At 37.9% G+C, this 19739-nt stretch overlaps 1 protein-coding gene across 1 annotated transcript in view; it reads left to right on the top strand.

Moving 5' to 3' along the window:
* Positions 1-19739, top strand: part of RPTOR (regulatory associated protein of MTOR complex 1) — a 5042670-nt gene that overhangs the window by 4478255 nt on the left and 544676 nt on the right. The window contains exon 26 of the mRNA XM_044068087.1: positions 5516-5630. Within this exon, the coding sequence (XP_043924022.1) occupies positions 5516-5630 (115 nt within the window). The remainder of the gene's footprint in view (positions 1-5515; positions 5631-19739) is intronic.

A 19739-nucleotide genomic window follows, 5' to 3' on the forward strand; every position in this document is an offset into this window, starting at 1 on the left:
ATATGTAAAATTAATTTTTAAGCTAATGTATTTGTAGGGCTAATATGGTTACCTGTAATTATTGAATACATATTTCAGCACTGAGGAAAATTTTTCAGTAAAACACAGTAAAAAAATAAATCAGGCAAAAATTGATACTGGTTGTTAGTAGCACAATAGGCAGAATACTTGCTTTTGATGCAGAAGGCTGTGGGTTCTACTCCCACAGTATGTAGAGGGATTGCAGATACTGGCCCTCTTCAAGAGAAATCTTGATGAGTGGATGGGAAATAGAAAAATCACCCCGGGGATCACTCCAGTGGCTCTGCTCGACAGAGGCACTGGGAACTAAGGCCGAGAGGCATGATGCCAGGGTAATCCTATGGGCTAAGCTTGTAAAGGCTCCAGGGCCATTAGCCTAGTACACATCTATGAACCTATAAAATCTGCTGGGTCTTATTTGTCCTCACTGCATCGGAGAACATTTTCTTGAAAGTTCTAACCTAGTGCTTTTTATACATTGTAAAAATTAGCAGAGGGTTAAATATTGGAAATGTAATGAGATAGTAAAACTGATTCGCAACTTGTATTTTATTCCTGTAAGAGTCTTAGAAAATTTTGGTCGAATGTTGAAGATTTAATGAAGACAATGTGGTCAGACAATTGTTTATTAAATAAATGGTTAATACTGTATAATGCTCTAGTACCTAGCTATATTCGAAAACAACAGCATACATTGTTATGAACTTTACTAGCAGTTACTAGGACAACAATCACAAGGTTATGAAGAAGCAACAAATATCCCATATTTCAAGATTTTCTCCTGTCAACCACTGAAATACACCTGAGAGACAATGTACATTCTGGACAAAGCTAACATGATTGCTAAATAAGTATAGCAATTATTTTCTTTTATCTTTATCTTTTTTTAAAAGTGTATATTTATGATGAATATGTTAATAAATTGTAATCAGTTTAGTTATGAAATACATTTTGTAAATATAGTTTATTACTGTTAATTATTTTAAGATGATTTGTATTATATGTTAAATTAATAAAAAAAAGATTTGGTAAAAAAGGAGATACAATAATAGGTTTAGAATGATAGCTTTTCACTAGACAATCACTGTAGGAAGTTTCATTTCAGCCAGGTCCTCAAATTTAAGTTAATCACAAAGTCTGCATTTCTCATGAAGTGGACAGCTCATTATAAATTCCATAGACTACAGTACTACTGGTCCATTCTGCTGGATGGCATAAACATCATCATATTTGTTTGGTGCTACTCTGGTAATCCTTCAGGTTTTTGTTTCTTTCCTGGAACAGAGGAGTCATCAGGCTTGGGCCAAGAACGTAGTGATGTTATATTGTATCAACATACAAAGAGACAGAAGTCTCTTTCCCCTGTGCTCCCAGTGGAAGTCTATCAGATTATAGGACTGGCTGACGGTGAATGACCTGGTGTTGATGAATTGGAACTTCCCTGATTTACAGAATTCCCTAGTGAACAAACTTAGTCATATGTACACAAATTATTCTACTTGGAAATTGCTCAGCTCCATGCTGCTGGACATATTTCAAGCTGGCAAAGCAGCACACGTAACTTGTTTCTTCATATCACCCAATGTGACTTTTCCAGAATTTATGTATCACTACAGTCTATGGCTAAATTGTAGATTGCATTCACCCTTTCATAGAAAACATTTCTTCCGTCTCCTTTTTTTGTAATTTAATAGGTCTTGTTCAAGGCACAGATGGAAGAGGCCAAGAATGATTCATATAAAATCTTTGTGACCTTGCTGGATTTTATTTATTTTATTTTGATGTGTGATTATCTGGGTAGAGCTCAGATCCAGCCTGTGTTGTGCACAGACAGCTAGAAAAAAAGACTACAACACTTTGGACATAGATGATACATATAGTCCAAAGTCTGTAATAGTAAGTGTACATTATTTCACTTATAAGTTAAAATGCATTTTTTAAAAAATAAGGTACATTAACCTAGCAGGGTAATATTAGATAAACTGAAAATAGGCTTGTTGATTCGTAGACTCATAATTTAAGTACAATAAATGGATTGAGAAGGAGACAGGGGGAGGAGTCACTGGGTGGAGTTAAGTAATATTGCCTGTTATAGGGCATTTTCTCTGGCACTGTTGTGCTAGGTATACTTTAACTTGGAGTATGAATTTGCAGGTCAGATCTTTTAAAATGAGGGACCTCTTGCTGGAGTTTGTGGGCTAGAAGAGAGAAATTATGGCTGGCGCAGTGAAGCTTTGTTCTCTGTGTTTGTAGTGCTAGCCATGATTGGGTAGGGATTGACTTCAACATTTATAGGAAGAAGTGACAGGAGCAAGTTTAACAGGGAGTGGAGTGAAAGGTTCATAGGTAGGTACTAGGCTATCGGCCCAAGGGCCTACGTAAGCCTAGCCAACAAGGTTCCCTGGCTTACGCCACCCAAGAAAGTTATTTTCCTGTGCCACTGTCGAGCAGAGACACAGAAGTGATCCCCGGATGTATTTCCTATTTCCCATCCACTCATCAAGATTTTTCTTAAAGAGTGCTAATGAAGAACTTTGCTTGACATAGATGGGTAGCCTGTTCCAGAGTATGGGAAGTCTCTGGGACAGGAATCTATCCCTCCAGCATGTCCTGTTTATTGTGGTGACAAGGTTTAGGTCCCTAGAGCGTGTAGCTCAGAGGGATTGGGATTTCTTTAGGTGTAGCATGTCTCACAGCTCTGGGTTTGACATAGCTTTATATGTTAGGCAGAGATCACCTTGGAGTAGGCAATATGCTATGGAGTAAAGCTGGAGTTTTTTGAGACGGTCAGTGTAGGGCATTTGTTTGAGGCCAGTAATCCTCTTTGTGAGGTACTTCTGTGGCCTTTCCAGCTGTTGCAGATGTCTTGTGAGGTACATTCCAATAGGGATGTTGTACTCTGTAATGGGTCCAATGAGTGTCAAGTAGAGAGGAACAATGACCTGTCTTTTCCTGGATGAGAACCCTTTTATGAAGAGGTGTGCCACGTAGAAGGACTTCCTGACTACTGTGGCGATGTGTCTGTCAAAGGAGAGACTACTGTCCACCTGGGTCCCAAGGTCTCTTATCACACATTTGGTGTTAAGTAGATTGCTGCCTATGGGGTAGTTCATGGGTACAGAGTTTTTACCAAAGGGGAAGACACTGCACTTTTTGGCATTGAGCTTGAGGCCATGGCTGTGACACCAGGCATCTGTCTCAGCAAGGCCCTTCTGTAGGATGTCCACATCATTTGGGGACTTGACTATGGCTCCTAGTTTGCAGTCATCTGCGAACTTCATTAGCCAGAGGCCTTCTGTGTTAGCCTGTACTTCAGAGAAGTAGATACCAAACAGGAGAGGTCCCAGGACGGAACCCTGTGGTACTCCACTTGTCACTGCTTTGAGGTCAGATTTGGAGTCTGCAACTTTTGCAGTGTGGGTTCTGTCAGTGAGCCAGTTGGCAACCCATCTTGTGACGTAGGGATTTATACCTAGTTTAGTGAGTTTAGCTATAATTCCCAGAGTGGGGGGTGGTGTCGAAAGCCTTGGCGAGGTCAAGATAGGCTGTGTGAACCACCTTACTCTCATCTACGACTTTGGTGACTGCCTCAAAGAAGTTGATCAGGTTCAGGAGGCATGATCTGCCTTTCACAAACCTGAAGTGTTTGTTTATAAACAGTTATAAATATTAGGAATCTTATGATTTATTTCTCCTTCTTCATCTGTCCCATGTGAGCCACTATCCAGTTCTGTCCTGATGAAACCTGATGATACACAGCCATGTATCCCTAGTACATCTCAGCCTCAGATCCTAGAGGCCTCCTGTGTGGCTGTTGAACAAGTACCTTGATTGAGGTTGTTCGTGTCTGGTCAAATGTCTAGTGTTCTTGAGGCTGCCCATCGCCAAACCACTAGAATAGCCCATCCCATTAAGTTGCAACATTGTGCTCTCTGAGCAGCTTCCAGTGGTGTTAATCCTTTTCTGTGTTTCAAGTGGCAGATATTCTACACCATTTATGTCCCTTATCAATATTTTGTACTGTTAAAGGTTTTCGTATGCTAATTCACCTTGCTATGAGCTAGTAGAGAACATAGCAGTTTTATAGCTGGATGCACTGTGTACTTTTCTTCAAGAGAAATTTTCACTTAAACTCATATTTTAGGAAACCTCTTGTTTGTTAAGATCTGATATTTGCCTTGCAGCCCTTAATTCTTGCACCTTTAAGTCCTTGGCTTCAGTACAGATAAATTTCTTGTCATGGAAGATTCTCTTTCTAGTCACCAGCACATTGATGCCCTGCATTTTAGAACTTCAGAATCTTTGATAATGAATGGGGTCTTTCCTTTTTTTCTCCTGCACAAAGCTTATGTTCACATTGATCAAAATTCTTGCCAAAGGTGGTTTCAGAAACCAGCTTGGACAAGGTTATTAATATTCTGGCATATCTTTATGACAGAATTAAAGAGGAAAGATTTTTTTTTATATGATGGGTGTTTGGAGGGCATTCATCATGTGGCTGGCAGCTGTCAATGTGCTGGACTTAAGGTAGGTTTGGCAGGCCTATAAGTAAGCTGTGTCAACTTTTTTACCTGATTGCATAACCTTTTGCTACCAAAAAATTGGAAAACTCTTTCCTAGTTTTGCATTACCTTTTGCTACCAAAAAAAATAAAATGGGGAACCCTTTCCAGTCTTATCAATCTCTTTCTTAGAGAGGGATATCAACTTTGGTTACTGATTTTTAGATGTTCATCTCAAGCAATCTTTATGATACAGCTTTCTACTTGAAATGATGTATGTTCTTAGACACTCATTTTAGGTCCCTAGAGGTTTGCAAAAGCAGTGTTGAATGAAACACCATCCATAATCATCATGCATTCCAAGGGTGACTGTTTTGGATATGGTTATATGGAAAAATAAGATTCTGCTGCCTAAGAATACCCTCAAGAAGATAATTGCATGTGAAACTACTGTTAACACCAGATCTTTAAGGACATCTTTGCCAATTGGTCTAAGTACCTGCTCTCCTCCTTCCTAGAAGATGTAAAGGAGTGTGAAACCTTTGTCTGTTTTGGTTCATTGCCAAATCATGTTTTTCCAGTGACAAAGACCCAAAGGAGGATTTTGCATGGTTCCTGTTGTTCCTTTGTACAGTGATGGGAAGTTGAAAAGAGGCATTATTATCTTAAGAAGATTTCTGGAGACTTGAATCATGTGGTTTCGTCTTGTGATGAGGATGTTATGAAAAAAATAAGGACCTGCTAGTTGTGATGATTCTGAAGATCTGGAGTTAAGGTAGGTTCCTACGTAGCAGCCCTTTTATTAGTGTGGAACATATACTTGACCCATTTAATATAATTTTTCCCTTCGTACATCATTGTGTTTTCTCAAGTCCTCCATGTTTTTGGCATGCATTTTTGTATCAGAGGCTAAATATGAAAGAAATATTCACTGAACTTTAGAATTGTTTTCTCTTTTCAGCTTCCTAAGTTCCTCAAATATTTATTTTTTAGGTGTTACAAGGTTGGATGATCAAATTCTCATTAATAGGAATCCAGGTGTCCCATCTGTAGTGAGGTTTCATCCATATTCTCCATACATTGCTGTAGCAGATAAGGATAGCATATGGTAAGTTGACATATTTTAATATTTTGTTTGTGGGCATAGTATTTTTTTACTGCTACTGGACTGTATTTCACTAAAAAGCAAATAATTTTATTGATTATATCCTTTCTTTAAGCTGAAGTTTTCGGGCAGTGACAATGTCAGCAATAGAATAAGAATGGGGTTGCTTGCTGGCAGTTGCGTTTGGTGCCATACAGCTCTGCTGTGGCATTTTATCTTCATAGGACAAGTTCTAAACATTAGGGCGGCCGCAGTGGTGCAGCGGTTAGCATTGCCGCCTCACAGCAAGAGGTTCTCCAGTTAGATCCTCGGCTGGGGTGCCATCTGTGTGGAGTCTGCATGTCCTCTCTGTGGTCGCATGGGTTTCCTCTGGGTGCACCGGTTTCCTCCCACATCCCAAAGACATGCAGTAGGTGGATTGGGCACTCTAAATTGGCCCTAGGTGTGAGTGTGTGCATGTGTGTGCCTTCTGTGGAAGGTTGGGTGCCGGGCTGGCAACTCGACAATGTAAAACTCCACTGCCAATCATGAGTGGACAGGTGATCCGCTGTGGCGACCCCTAAAAGCCGAAAGAAGAAGGACAAGTTCTAAACATTGGCAAAGTTAATTTCCTGCCCTTTTTTCTATAAAGCCGCTTTGCCAGACAGATCTCCTTTTTTTCACAGTCACTTTTCCCTATTTACCTTTTCTCTGTTCTGCATTCTTGTACTGCATAGCCTGTCGAGTGTGCAGTGGATATTCAGCATGCAGCCATTCCTAGCCTATCGGCCTCCCTTCTTTCTGATCCAGAAACTTCCACCACCTGCTTTTCTGTGCACACTTTTGTGTAATGGGCTGTGACTTCAGTATCTCTTGGGGCTTTCCTTCATTCTTTGGGAGCCTTTGAACTTCATGATGATGCCATAATCTTGTGAATCTTGGCATCTTAAAAGTCACATTGAAGAACCTTTGCTCAAAGGTGAATGCTAATTTCATGCTTTTCTGTGCACACTTTTGTGTAATGGGCTGTGACTTCAGTATCTCTTGGGGCTTTCCTTCATTCTTTTTGAACTTCTTGATGATGCCATAATCTTGTGAATCTTAAAGTCACATTGAAGAACCTTTGCTCAAAGGTGAATGCTAATTTCATGCTTTTCTGTGCACACTTTTGTGTAATGGGCTGTGACTTCAGTATCTCTTGGGGCTTTCCTTCATTCTTTGGGAGCCTTTGAACTTCTTGATGATGCCATAATCTTGTGAATCTTGGCGTCTTAAAAGTCACATTGAAGAACCTTTGCTCAAAGGTGAATGCTAATTTCATGTAAGCAACCTTGATGTATGAAGGGTCTATTTTGCTGTCAAAAACTTTTTATTTATTGAGCCAGAAGGCACTGTAGCCTTGACAGCTCATTTTCTGCAAACTTAATAAGAAAGTACCACTTTTTTGTCTTGTGCAAATAAGTTACAAGGATGTGGAATTGGTGCTTGGTGCTGAGAATTTATTACATGCCATATTGTCTTTCAGAAATTTAAACCTCATACACTTCATTGCCAGAATGTTAGCAAATCCCTTGAGTGGTTCTTATTCAAAGAGCCATACGAGTGTTATCTCACTGACCTTTTTTTCTTGAAATTTTTTAAGGAAATTTATTTACGTCTTCACTACATGTAAGCATCTTACATTCTGCATTAGAAATCTGTAGCCTGCCTTTTACATTGAGTATTTATTCAGATTGTACTGCAAACAATTATGCTTTTTGTGAAGTTTCAGTGCTACTTCTCATTTGTTGTACTGTATTTGAAGATTAGAGGGGCAGATGAACCTTGCTGCTCCAGTCTGACATTGTCAGATGTGCTTTACTAAACACAATTTTCTTTGTATTCCTTGGCCTAAACACTTTGCTCAGAAAATCACCCTTCTGCTTAAGGCTTTGTCTCATGCATCTTAAACTATCTATGTTCACACTTACTTGTCTGAGTCTTGAAGACATAAAGTATGGAAGATATAAATTCAGTTGAAACATTTCCAAATAAATGTTCAGGACTCGGAGACTTTATTGAAGTGGGGAAAATCTTACCAAATGCTTCTTTAAGACTAGGGTCTAACCATTCTCTTTATAGTTGAAATTTCAATGCAATTTCGTAGAGTTCTCTGAATCTGGTCACTACTAGTCTTCGGTTAAGTTATACCCTTGGGCTGTGTCAGCATCTCATTCATCCCTTTTTTTTATGATTTGACACTGTATTTTCTTTGCTAGATCGGTAGCATGGCAACCAGTTTCATTGCAGGATATCCGGCTGGTTCTGAACATTTTAAACTGTAGATTTCTAGAACTGTCGGTTGCATGCTGCCAAGTATTTTCTTGTATAGCAGACTGCATTTTTCTAAATAGCATAGTTATGAGGGCTTCTTAAACCCACATCCAAATGACAGATCTTCCTTATGCCATGATTATCTGCTGTTCCCATACAAAATGGTGAGTTTTTACTAACTACTTTGAGAATGTCTACTAAATGGTAAAGGTTAGATCTAGGAACAGAAAAACTGACTTGCGTGTAATCATTCATTCAGACTTGTATGCCATCGGCCACGTACCAGCCTTACAGGCTTACGTGCAGCTCTTTCCTCTTTGTATAGTAGAAGTATTGCAAAAACGATCCCCATACCATAAGTATTGTGGAAACATTGATTTGACATTTAGGACTGTTCTTAATGGGTCCTATGGTTGGATTTATCCTCTCCACCTGTCAGTATTTGACATCCTATTTTCTTTGACTTTCCTACAGTCGGGAAAGGACACATTCTCTTAATGGCACATACTATGATGCAGCACATTGATTACATAACAATATTTGTCTCCCTTACCTGTTTGTTCTTTAACAATTCAGATCCTAATCCTTATTATTGCCAGGGAAGAATTCCTGCTCTGCCTGCGTTTCCAAATTTAAAGAGAATGGTGGAAGAAGATTCCTTGTATGACCATTGTGAGGGTCCTTCTTAATACACATCTGTAGTGTTGGGCAGAATTTCACCAGAGGTTTTTCATGTATTACTGGCTGGTCCACATCCATCTTAGTTCTGTCAGAAGGATCCCTCCCAGTTAACAGGGACATAATCCTGTTATTTCTCTCCATTTCTATTGAGGATGTAACAAATGTATCACAGTCTTCTACTTGGGGGGGGGGGGTATCCCAGGGTGTTCAAACCAAGTTTTCCTCCATCTGATTCACTTTTCCAAGTTACATCCATTCTGGCCCAAGGTACTGACCACTTGTATTGCCCTGTCATGGTTGTGGGATACTTAATGCCAAGACTTTGTTCCTAGGACCTCGGCCAGAAGCCAGTAGGACTGTCAGCTCTGTTAGTGAAAAAGCTCAAAGTGAACCTGTGCAGGGTCCATAGCCCTGCATGAGAGATTAGTTGGTGAGAACTGCAGTTGTGTGTGTTAAATTTCATTTTTGCAGACCTTAGATGGATGCCAGTACTGCAGGCCTGTCTTCCTTGGGTGCTTCCTTTGGCATGTAATTACACAGTTGCCTCACCCAGACTGATTTCCATTGTGCAGCAGTCTCACATGACCGGTGACATGACCTAGCTTCTACTGCCAGGGCATGTTTCTTCTCCATTTAGCACCCTCCACATGGGGCTTATTGAGGAAACATTTATTAGTCAGATGAAGCTTTCAAGTCCCTTTTCCTACTCCTTGTCCAGTGTCAGGTGTTGCTTGCCCTTAAACTGAGGCATGTTTTAGGGTGCGTCATCAACTGACCCCCTAGTCATGTTTCACTTAAAATCCAACCTTTGTGAATATTTTCATTGAATCCTGGATGTGACTTTACTCTGCTGCAGCCCTCAGGAAAACTGATGTTGTATACCAGCCTCCAGAAAACTGGAGTGCTACACAGTCAAAATACCCTAAGGCTAACAAAAAAGGACATTGCAGTGTTGTGGAATATTCTGAGACAGTTCCATTGTTTGGGGGATATAAAATTAATGAAGGTAAAACAAAGGCTGTAGCTATAAACTATGTATCCACACATGAATTAGTCCAGCAAAACCCATATTTATGAGTACATGATAAAATGATGTATTTAGGAGTATGATTAAAAATTATTTGGTTATGGTAGCTAAGGATATGTGGGAAGAGGCTAAACAGAAGATAATACAAAAACTGAGAAACTCAAAGCTCTTGCCTATGGATATGGATAGTGAGATGTAAGCAGTAAAAATGTTTTAATCCCTTTAGCTTTATACACAGGTCAGGCATATTTTCTCAACAGATGAGAAGTTGTGAACAGTAATTAGTAAAGAGTTGAAGGGTTTTATTTCAGAAGGAAAAGGGCAAGAGCCAAGTCAGATAAGTTGATCCTCCCAACAGAGCAAGGAGGTTTAGGATTAACCTCAATGCCAAGAAATGTATTGTTATCCCCTTTGGGAAAAAACATGTATCCATGAATTACCATATAGGTGGCAGTACACTAAACACAGAAAGTGTGATAAGAGACTTAGGGACACAGGTGGACAGTGGTCTCACCTTCGATATCCACATCGCCACAACAGTCAGGAAATCCTTCTATGTGGCACACCTCATCACGAAGGGCTTTTCATCCAGAAAAAAGGAGGTCATTGTCCCACTGTACTCATCCCTCATTAGACCCATTATAGAATACAACGCCCCATTTGGTATGTACCTCTCAAGACATCTGCAACAACTGGAAAGGCCTCAGAAATACCTCACTAAAACAATCACAGGCCTAAAGCAGATGCCCTACGCTGACCGCCTTAAAAAACTCCAGCTATACTCTGTCGCATATCGTCTACTCAGAGGCGATCTCTGCTTAACATACAAGGCCATGTCAAACCCAGAGCTGTTGGACATGCTACACTTAAAGAAATCCCAATCCCTCAGAGCTACACGCCCAGGGATCTAAACCTTGTCATCACAATAAACAAAACTTGCTGGAGGGATAGGTTCCTGACCCAGAGACTCCCCAGACTCTGGAATAGATTGCCCATACATGTCAAGCAGAGTGCCTCTTTGGACCTCTTCAAGAGGAACCTTGACGATTGGATGGGAGAAAGGAAATTCACCCCAGGGATCACGTCAGTCGCCCTGCTAGACAGGGGTCCAGGAAAGTAAATAATGTGGGAAGAAATAGCCAGGAAATTGTTATGGCTAGGCTTGTATAGGCCCTAGGGCTGATAGCCTAGTACCAACCTATGAACCTGATTTAAGGGATATTTTAGAGCTACACAGTTAAGGATGTTATACATAACACAAGCAGAAAGCTACATTTCAAAGTGGAAAAGGATGATGAGGAAACGGGGGTAATCAAAAAAAAAAAAGAATGAATGGGATTTTGGACGCAGATCCTTTAGGAGAAAAACAACAGTCATGCAAAGTATTATATTGATAAAGTAGCAGAAAGTATACAAAGAACAAAGTTAACATGGGAATGAAGAAAGGAGATTTTACCAATAGGGATGATTGCAATTAGGGATACAGAGAATAGATAAGAGGGGGACTGGAATTTGATGGTGGAAGCTGGCAAAGGAACCAAGGTTGTTGTTGTTGTGTCTTTCGGCTTTTCCCGGTTAGGGGTTGCCACAGCGGAACTCCGGTCCGCTAATGATTGGCAGTAGATTTTTACGTGCCGAGTTGCCGGCCCTGACACACAACCTTCAACGAAGGTACACCCATTCACGCATGTCTCCACACAGAAGACGCTCCAGCTGAGAATTGAACGGGACAACATCTTAGTGTGAGGCGACAATGCTACCGCAGCACCACCACCGCAACAAATAATTAGAGAAGAAAAGGTAATATAATGGGAAGAGGCCAGGAAGACATTTGGATTGCAAGCTAGTGATTGTCTTCCCTGTCAGAGATTGATATCAGAGTATAGACAAAGAGAAAGGAAATGGGGAATCCTAAATGAAGACCTGCACTGGTTGAGTTCTTAATTGAATCTAGAACAGAAGCTGCTGTTAAAAAAGGGATAATTAGTAGGGCATATAAAACATTCCACAGTAGCTATAGGAATCAATCAGAACAGGTCAGAAAAGATTGGGAAGTGAGATTAGATATTACAATTCACAAAGAACCAATGGGATGACATATGTATGGCTCCCAAATATACAAAGTCTAGAAGATTTAAGATTTTTGTGTGGAAGTGTTTGCATAGATACTTTTGTACACCAAGTAGACTCCAAAGAATTTTCCTTGGGTAGATGGCAAATGTTGGAGTGTGATAGCGATGCTACCAGTTGGTGTAGAAGTTAAGGTTAAGGAAGAAAGAGGTAACCAGGAACATATGTTTTGGGAGTGTAATGAGTTGGCAGACTTTAAAGAAAACTCCACTTTCTCATACAGTTTAACTCAATCATTAGGTTTCTGTTCTCCTTACAATATAGTTCCAGCATTCCAGCATTCCAGCATTGTGTAGGTACCAGGAACCTGCTTGTGCTTTTTAAAACTTTTACTTCCATGTATTGGAGTCAGAGGAAGGGAAAGCCCACCTACTTTTTTTTAAACACAACTTCTCTCATAAAACCATTCACTGGAACAGCAGAGGAAGACACCAGCCATAATATTTGAGCGTAAAAACCTTTTACTTAACGCTTTCGTCAAGAGACTTCTTCAGAATACATCCATACAAATTTTTCACAAGCTTAAATACAAATATATCATGCCCCTCCCATACTTAATAATGTTTAATAAAACAATTAAACTATTACCAGAACAATGGTCTACTACACTTGCTTGCTTATTTTAAAGTAATACAATACTACAACTAAAACAATACTGAATAAATACTAAATAATATTAAACATGCTGTGTATGCTCTCAACAACCAACTTAAATGAATTTAATACAATAATAAAATGTATATATTTTTAATACAATAAAATAAATTAAAATAAAAATATGTGAACACCAGTACTTTACTACATATAAAAATATGTACTAATTACCTTCTGTTAAAAACATTTAATATTAATAGATTTGTTAAGACCAGGGAACCTATCTGCGTCAAATCTGAGCTGCCATAATAATTCTTTTCTTTCAACTTTGTTTTTAATATTACCACTTCTAAGGTCTTTAACAACTTGTTCTAGAACACTAAACATACATTTTTATATGAACTACAGATGGTTGAATGCTTAAATAAGGCATTCTTATCATGCTTAGTTCTTATAGCGTAATAGTGTTCCCTTATTCTTGTACAAAGATTCCTGTTGGTCATACCTACATAAAATGCAGTGTAACCTGAGCATGATGTAATATAAACTATGTTAGATGAATTACAATTAAATTTTCCCTTTACACTAATAGTTCTAAGTGAAGCAAATTAATAAAAGGACCTTCATGAATGTACCTACACATATTACAACTAAAACATTTGAACATACCATTAGTTTTATTTGATGCAGGTACAGTTTTCAAGTTATCATTTTTTCTAACATGTTATTAATAGTATTAGATTTTTTTTAAACAAAACTATGTGCATTGCCTAAGGTACTAACTAAATCATTATTACCAAGAATGATCTTCCAATTATTTCTAATCACTTTTTTAATAGGATTACTATCAACAGACATGTCAATTATACATCTAGGGATGGACGGTGTCATATTTGAAGTAATGTTACCTTCTTGTTGAACAATCATAGTTTGCCCCCGCAAGCCAATTGTCAAAATAAGTGAAAATACAGTTTTCCTTCGATTAATAATATCAGCACTAATTTCCTGCAACACCTGCCTCAGGGTAATGTCTTTCATAAAATAGTTTAGTGATGAAATCAATTTCTTCCAAAAATATTTCATTTGTTGTCATTCGAGACGCTCTTATGTATTGACCTTTAGGTACATTTTTCTTAATATGCATAGGGTGATTTCTTCAAAAATACAAGTAGTTGTTAACATAAGTTTTCTTCCTATAAATTCTACTTGTAAATTGTTTGGTATCAAAATCCCATTCCAACCTTACATCTAGATAGTTGACTTTGTTACCAAAACCACTAAATGTAAGTTTAAGAAACTCACAACTATTATTTAGTTCTGCCAGTACTGTATGATAGTTATCTGCAGAAACTTTTATAATAAAAAACAAATTATCTATGTAACGACCATAGAATAAAATGTCAGAGAAGGAACTAATGGAGGGTAAGATTTCTTTTTCCCACCATCCCATTCCCAATCCAGCAAATGCTGGAGCTACTGTGGCACCCATTGCTACCCCTTAAAGCTGTTTGTAAGTCTTTCTGTTAAAGATAAAAAATTGTTATCCAACAAAAGTTCAGTTAGGGAGCAACAGGTGCCACCAGTAGAATTGCCCCAAGTAGTGTATTTTCTCAAAAAATTCCACACAAATTCTAAGCCTTTTTCTTGCAGGATGCAGGTGTACAGGGAAATTACATCCACAGTTAAGATGAAACATTCTCTCTGAATAAACCACCCTAAATTTATATTCTCTTTCCAGAATGACCTAATACTATCCAAAAAGGACCAAGAGTCTTTAATAAAAGAAGGTAAATTCTTAACTAAAGGGTTTAAAACACTGTCTAATACAAAGATAGTCCTTCTGTGACACTCTCTGATGATGCCACGATAGGTCTAAATGGAGGGTGATTAACATCTTTGTGGATTTTGGGTATACCGTGTAGTACACCTAACCTGGGATTATCACTAACCAAGAAGTCATAAGTGTCACCTGTAATCTCCCCATTCATCAAATGATCATATAAAACATATTTAACAAAATTATAACTTCTGTTAATGTAATCTCCGTTTACTTCCATATATTCATCCTCATTATTTAATAGTTGTTCCATTGCCATAATATAGTTTTCTGTATTCATCACCACTAAACCACCTGCTTTGTCGGCTTTCATAAATCTAACATTACTAATTTGCTGTAAATCATGAAGAGCTTTCTTTTCTTCACTGTTTACGTTAAAATAACTTTCAACAGGTCTACTTTTCAACAGCTCCTAATATCATTGTTACATAAAGATTCAAATGTTGTCAAAGTACTGTGTAAAGCAGGATTAAATGTGGATTTTTTTTAAGAACACTTGTACATGGCTTATACACATCTTTAAAGATGTATGTTAAATTTAATTTCCTAACATACAACTTAATATTGAGCAGTGTGTTAGCTAAATCAGCTCTTCTACTGGGAATGAAATTCAATCCCTTCTCAAGTCCACGTAGTTGAAATTCGTTAAAAACATAACTAGACAAGTTGTAAATTTTTAAATCATGTTTTTCATTCAAAAACTGTTCCAAACCTGAGAAACTGTATCCTATTTCCGCAAATGGCTCCGTCCTCGTCCTTGCTTCAGCCGCATTGCTACTGTAGATCCGCTGCCGTTTTTTTGAATGTTCTGCGAGTTTACTGGAACTATAAGTAACTTTTGTAGATGTAGTTCCATTTGTTGTGCTTTTAACTGGTGTAACAGCTTTATCTGAGTCGTTACTTTTACTTTGCTGTTGATGCACCTCTTTTAACAAAACAGAAGCAGTTCCGGTACCTGGATCAGCTGATTTTAAGGTGGAACGACCAGATTTCGATGTAGAACTAAACGTTTCTTTTCTTTGCATTATTATCATTGATGTAAAATGCATTGCCTTCCTCATAAGCACGCAAGTCTCTATTGATCTTTTTAAAATTTCTATCAATGACCAATTGTTCATACTTGTCAACAGCCACCAACATTTGAGAATAAGAACTGATATTGCTGCTGACATTAAGAAACTGTTTACATTCGTTATCTAATGTTTCTAATTCAATTTTTAGGCCACTAATAGAGTCATTGTTCCTTTTAATCAATAGTTTTTTGAAGAATGGGTCTTCCTTAACAACTCTATTATTATCTTTGATGTAAAATGCATTGCCTTCCTCATAAGCACGCAAGTCTCTATCGATCTTTTTAAATTTTCTATCAATGACCAATTGTTCATACTTGTCAACAGCCACCAACATTTGAGAATAAGAACTGATATTGCTGCTGACATTAAGAAACTGTTTACATTCATTATCTAATGTTTTTAATTCAATTTTTAGGCCACTAATAGAGTCATTGTTCCTTTTAATCAATAGTTTGAGAAAGTCAAGACCAGCTGAGTTAAAGAACCACACCAATTCTTTGAAGAATGGGTCTTCCTTAACAACTCCATTCGGAGCTTTAAAAAATCTCAGACCCTTTGGAACAATTTGTAAACTTATACAGCGTTCATAATATTTGTTCTCAATCACTAGGACTCTATATTACGTTAGCCCTTTTCCCATAAGAAATAGTTTGGCAGTGATATTATTGCCGTTATTAACTTCAAGGATTTCTTCATCTCCACTTGAGCTGAAAGGGTCAGTCTCAGCAAGTAAAACTGCAGTAACGTCTTTGTAAAGCACATTTTGGATGTTACCCAAACAACTTTCATCTAAATTAAGAACCACAATACCTTTATCAACAACTGTCTCTGTAGATGCATAAAGTTCTTGTTGTGTGGACACCACACAACTTCGATTAATCTTTTTAGTCAATGCGACAAGGGATACTTGTAGAGTATGTAATTTTGCTAACAAACGTCTCACATACTTTGCAGAGAAGTTTGTCTCCACCTGCATGACATATCATAGACACAGTTAAATCTGTAGTTTAGCCTGTCAGGTGTTGTTGTCAATCTTAAATGAGCAATTAATCCTGCTAATGTCAGGAACACAGCAGCTGATATAAAAAAAAGACACAAAGCTGTGGAACAGTTTTCCACTGTTTTTATTGCAGAGGGTAGGAGAACGTAACACTCTCCTTTCATAGCAAAACAAAGCAATTAGATCAGTCATGGGTTTAAAGGCAATTGTCGCCTCTGACAAATTTAGATAAGGAGCAACACAGTATTGAAGTGCTAAGCTTTAAATGTTATTTATAATAGTTTATATATTAAGATAACTTAAATGTAGTATCAAAGATTTCTATTGCATTTAGAGAAAAGTCAGAAAATATTTTTCTTGTAAAGTAGCAATGCATTTACTATTTTCAAGCCCCCTAACGCGCGCACACACACACGCTCCATAACTGCAGAAAGAGAGTCAGGTGGCAACCGTATCTTAAGTGCACTGATGCTGTTCATAAAAAGGTTGTTTATGCTTTTTTGTGACATCGTTCCAGAGGAGGATGCATATCTAGTACATGCAGATCCATTGTAAGAGATTCTCACTGACTTTGAGTCAGTCCTTACATTGTTAGAGTGCAACCATAATATACAGCTGAATTTACTTTAACTTACATTTACTATGTGCCCTTGCATTAAAAACACTAAGAAAAAGAAATCGGAAGTACTTAACTGTGTTTAAATGCATACACACACACACACACACACACACACACACACCCATATGCTTTTGTACACATGTACTTTATACACATATACATATAAAGAAACACACACACTATATATATGTGTGTGTGTGTGTGTGTGTGTGTGTATATATATATATATATATATATATATATATATATATACATACAATGAATTATTTATAATAAACAACATAGTACAGTTAAGCATTATTAATGTATACATTCTAGTAAATCCTGCTCAATGATTTACTTTGGTCACTGTTACACATTGGCTATGTGTTGCACATGCAGTTTTGGTCAATGTCTGTATATCAGTATTTTTTTTCTTTGTATTACTAAAGGCATTTAATAATTATTAGCTTTGCGAATGTAGCCTAAGTTGTGGCCGAAAAGGGTCCTGGGAGCAGTTCACTTTCCTGGTTACCAAAGTGTAAATAAATATGAAATAGAAAAAAGGAGGGTGAACATGACAGAAATAATTGAGGAACTAGTAAAGTGCATTTTAAGTCTGTACTGTGGTGGTGGTGCTGCGGTAGCGTTGTTGCCTCACAGTAAGATGTTGCCCTGTTCGATTCTCAGCTAGAGCGTCTTCTGTGTGGAGATGTGTGAATGGGCGTACCTTCGTTGAAGGTTGTGCGTCAGGGCCGGCAACTCGGCAAATAAAAATCTACTACCAATCATTAGCGGACCGAAGTTCCGCTGTGGCGACCCCTAACCGGGAAAAGCCAAAAGACACAACAACAACATCATCATTCATGAGAGAGATAAATCCTCCCACTGAAGGCATTGGGAAGTAGCAGACAAAGTTTAGAGTCCTACTTCTTGTCACTTTTAAATGTACAGCAGGGATCATTTATTGCAGTGAAAATTTTCACACCTCAGCATGAGAGTGTGGGGGAGGGTTTGTCAGATTTTTTAGTACTACAAAAGACTCCTCTTACAAAAAAACTGTTGTTTATCTACTTTCTTTTGCTGCAAGTAGCTAACAGCTATTTATAGCATAGAGCAAGCTCTGACAGACACATAAATGAAACTCAGTCAGGTAAATATAGAAGCAGCTCTGTTACAAAAGGTGTGTTTAGATGACAGTGCTTCACAGTCTTGCCGTTTAATCTTAATTTCATAAGAAAACAGTACCACTTCCTTATGTCTAGCATGACTCATATAAAGAGGACTTGAAATGTATTATGAGAAGAAGGAATGAAAGCAAGAAAACAAGATCATGTTAGCAAGGCAGGACCCGTCATCCGCCATTTTGAGAGAAACACATTTAAATTGTAAAAGAAGCACTTGGGGTGATTTTGAGGCATTAAAAACAAAGATACAATGAAAAAAATATGTTTGGTGAGTTGTAAGATGGAGTTTTCCTTTAAGAATTTCCTACAGAGTACTGCGTCAGGAATACTGGGCGAGAAAATGAGTGTAATTAAGGAATGTTTTTTTTGACCAGAGGTAGAGAAACTGAAAGGCCATGTTAAGTTTAATTCTGCTGGCTACCATAAAAGCCATTACTAGAAAATGGAAATCAAAATCCAAAATGGCAATACTTGAAGTAGTGAATATTGTAATAGAGACAAAAGAACAGAAAGTGGGTTGTTTGGAAAAGGGTAGTAGTAAATTACATAAAAAATTGAAGTTTTGGGAACAATACATGCAAAAAATGTTTTAGAGAAGGAATGAAGTTTAAGAGAAGGCAGGAATTGAATAATTTATTTAATGTTGCCCAAATTATATTATATATAACAATATATGTGATGTATAATGTTTGCAAATTTGAACTAGTTCATATGGTTTGATTACTGTTATATAAATGTAATTTTACCTATGCCACAAGTGCTAATTCAATAAAAGTGTTTTAAAGTAAAAAAAAAAAAAAAAAAAAAAAACCCGAAGCCAAACTGTGTGTAGTATTACAAGCTTACAGTCTTCTTTGAACTGATATTCATTCTGTCCCAGCGGGTGGACAGGGTGGCCCCAGGGGGTGGGGGTGGTAGTGTATAACATTCTTTTATGATGGAGTACAGACAAAAATCTCCTTTAAGTAAGGCAGTCTTGACAAGCAAAATCCATATATACTCCAGGATTTGCTTTGTGAGAGAAAGAGACTTGTCATATATGCATACTCACTTATGGTTAATATAGGTGTGGTACCTCAGAATTCAACCACCTCGCAACTCAACCATTTCGCAATTCAACCAGGCTTTTGGCCGCCTGAGCGTCCCGCAATTCAACCACCGTCTCACAATTCAATCCGGAATGGAAGCTGAAAAGTTGTTCCTTTTTTCCTGTTACTGTGTTTATGCAGCACAGTTGTTTCTTTTAAATGCTGCGAAGAAGTGAAGAAATGGGGCAAAAGAAGAGTGATACTGGCAGGAAAAATAAGTGGCTGAGCATTGAAAAGAAGAAAGAAATCATAGGTAAAATTGTGAGAGAGGAGGTAAAATAGGATGAATAGCAGAACAGTATGGCATGCCTAGGTCTACCTTCTCAAAATTTTGGAAAAATAGAGACAGTGTCGTGGGTGCTAAGGTGTCAAAAGGAGGAACAAAGGTTTTGGACAAACAGAGAAAAATAATTCATGATGATATGGAGAAGATGCTTCTTGTTTGGATCCAGTAGAGGCAGATGAAGGGAGATCCAATAACTCTGAACATAATCTGTGAGAAAGCTAAGCTCATCTTTGAAGATCTACAAAAAAAAAAAAACCTCCAGGACGTAGCTCACAGCAAATGGAGGAATTTAAAGCAAGTAGGGGATGGCTTCACAGAT

The sequence above is a fragment of the Protopterus annectens genome, chromosome 4.part0 (genome assembly GCF_019279795.1).
Source record: "Protopterus annectens isolate FY-2018-M chromosome 4.part0, PAN1.0, whole genome shotgun sequence".
Lineage (NCBI taxonomy): Eukaryota > Metazoa > Chordata > Ceratodontiformes > Protopteridae > Protopterus > Protopterus annectens.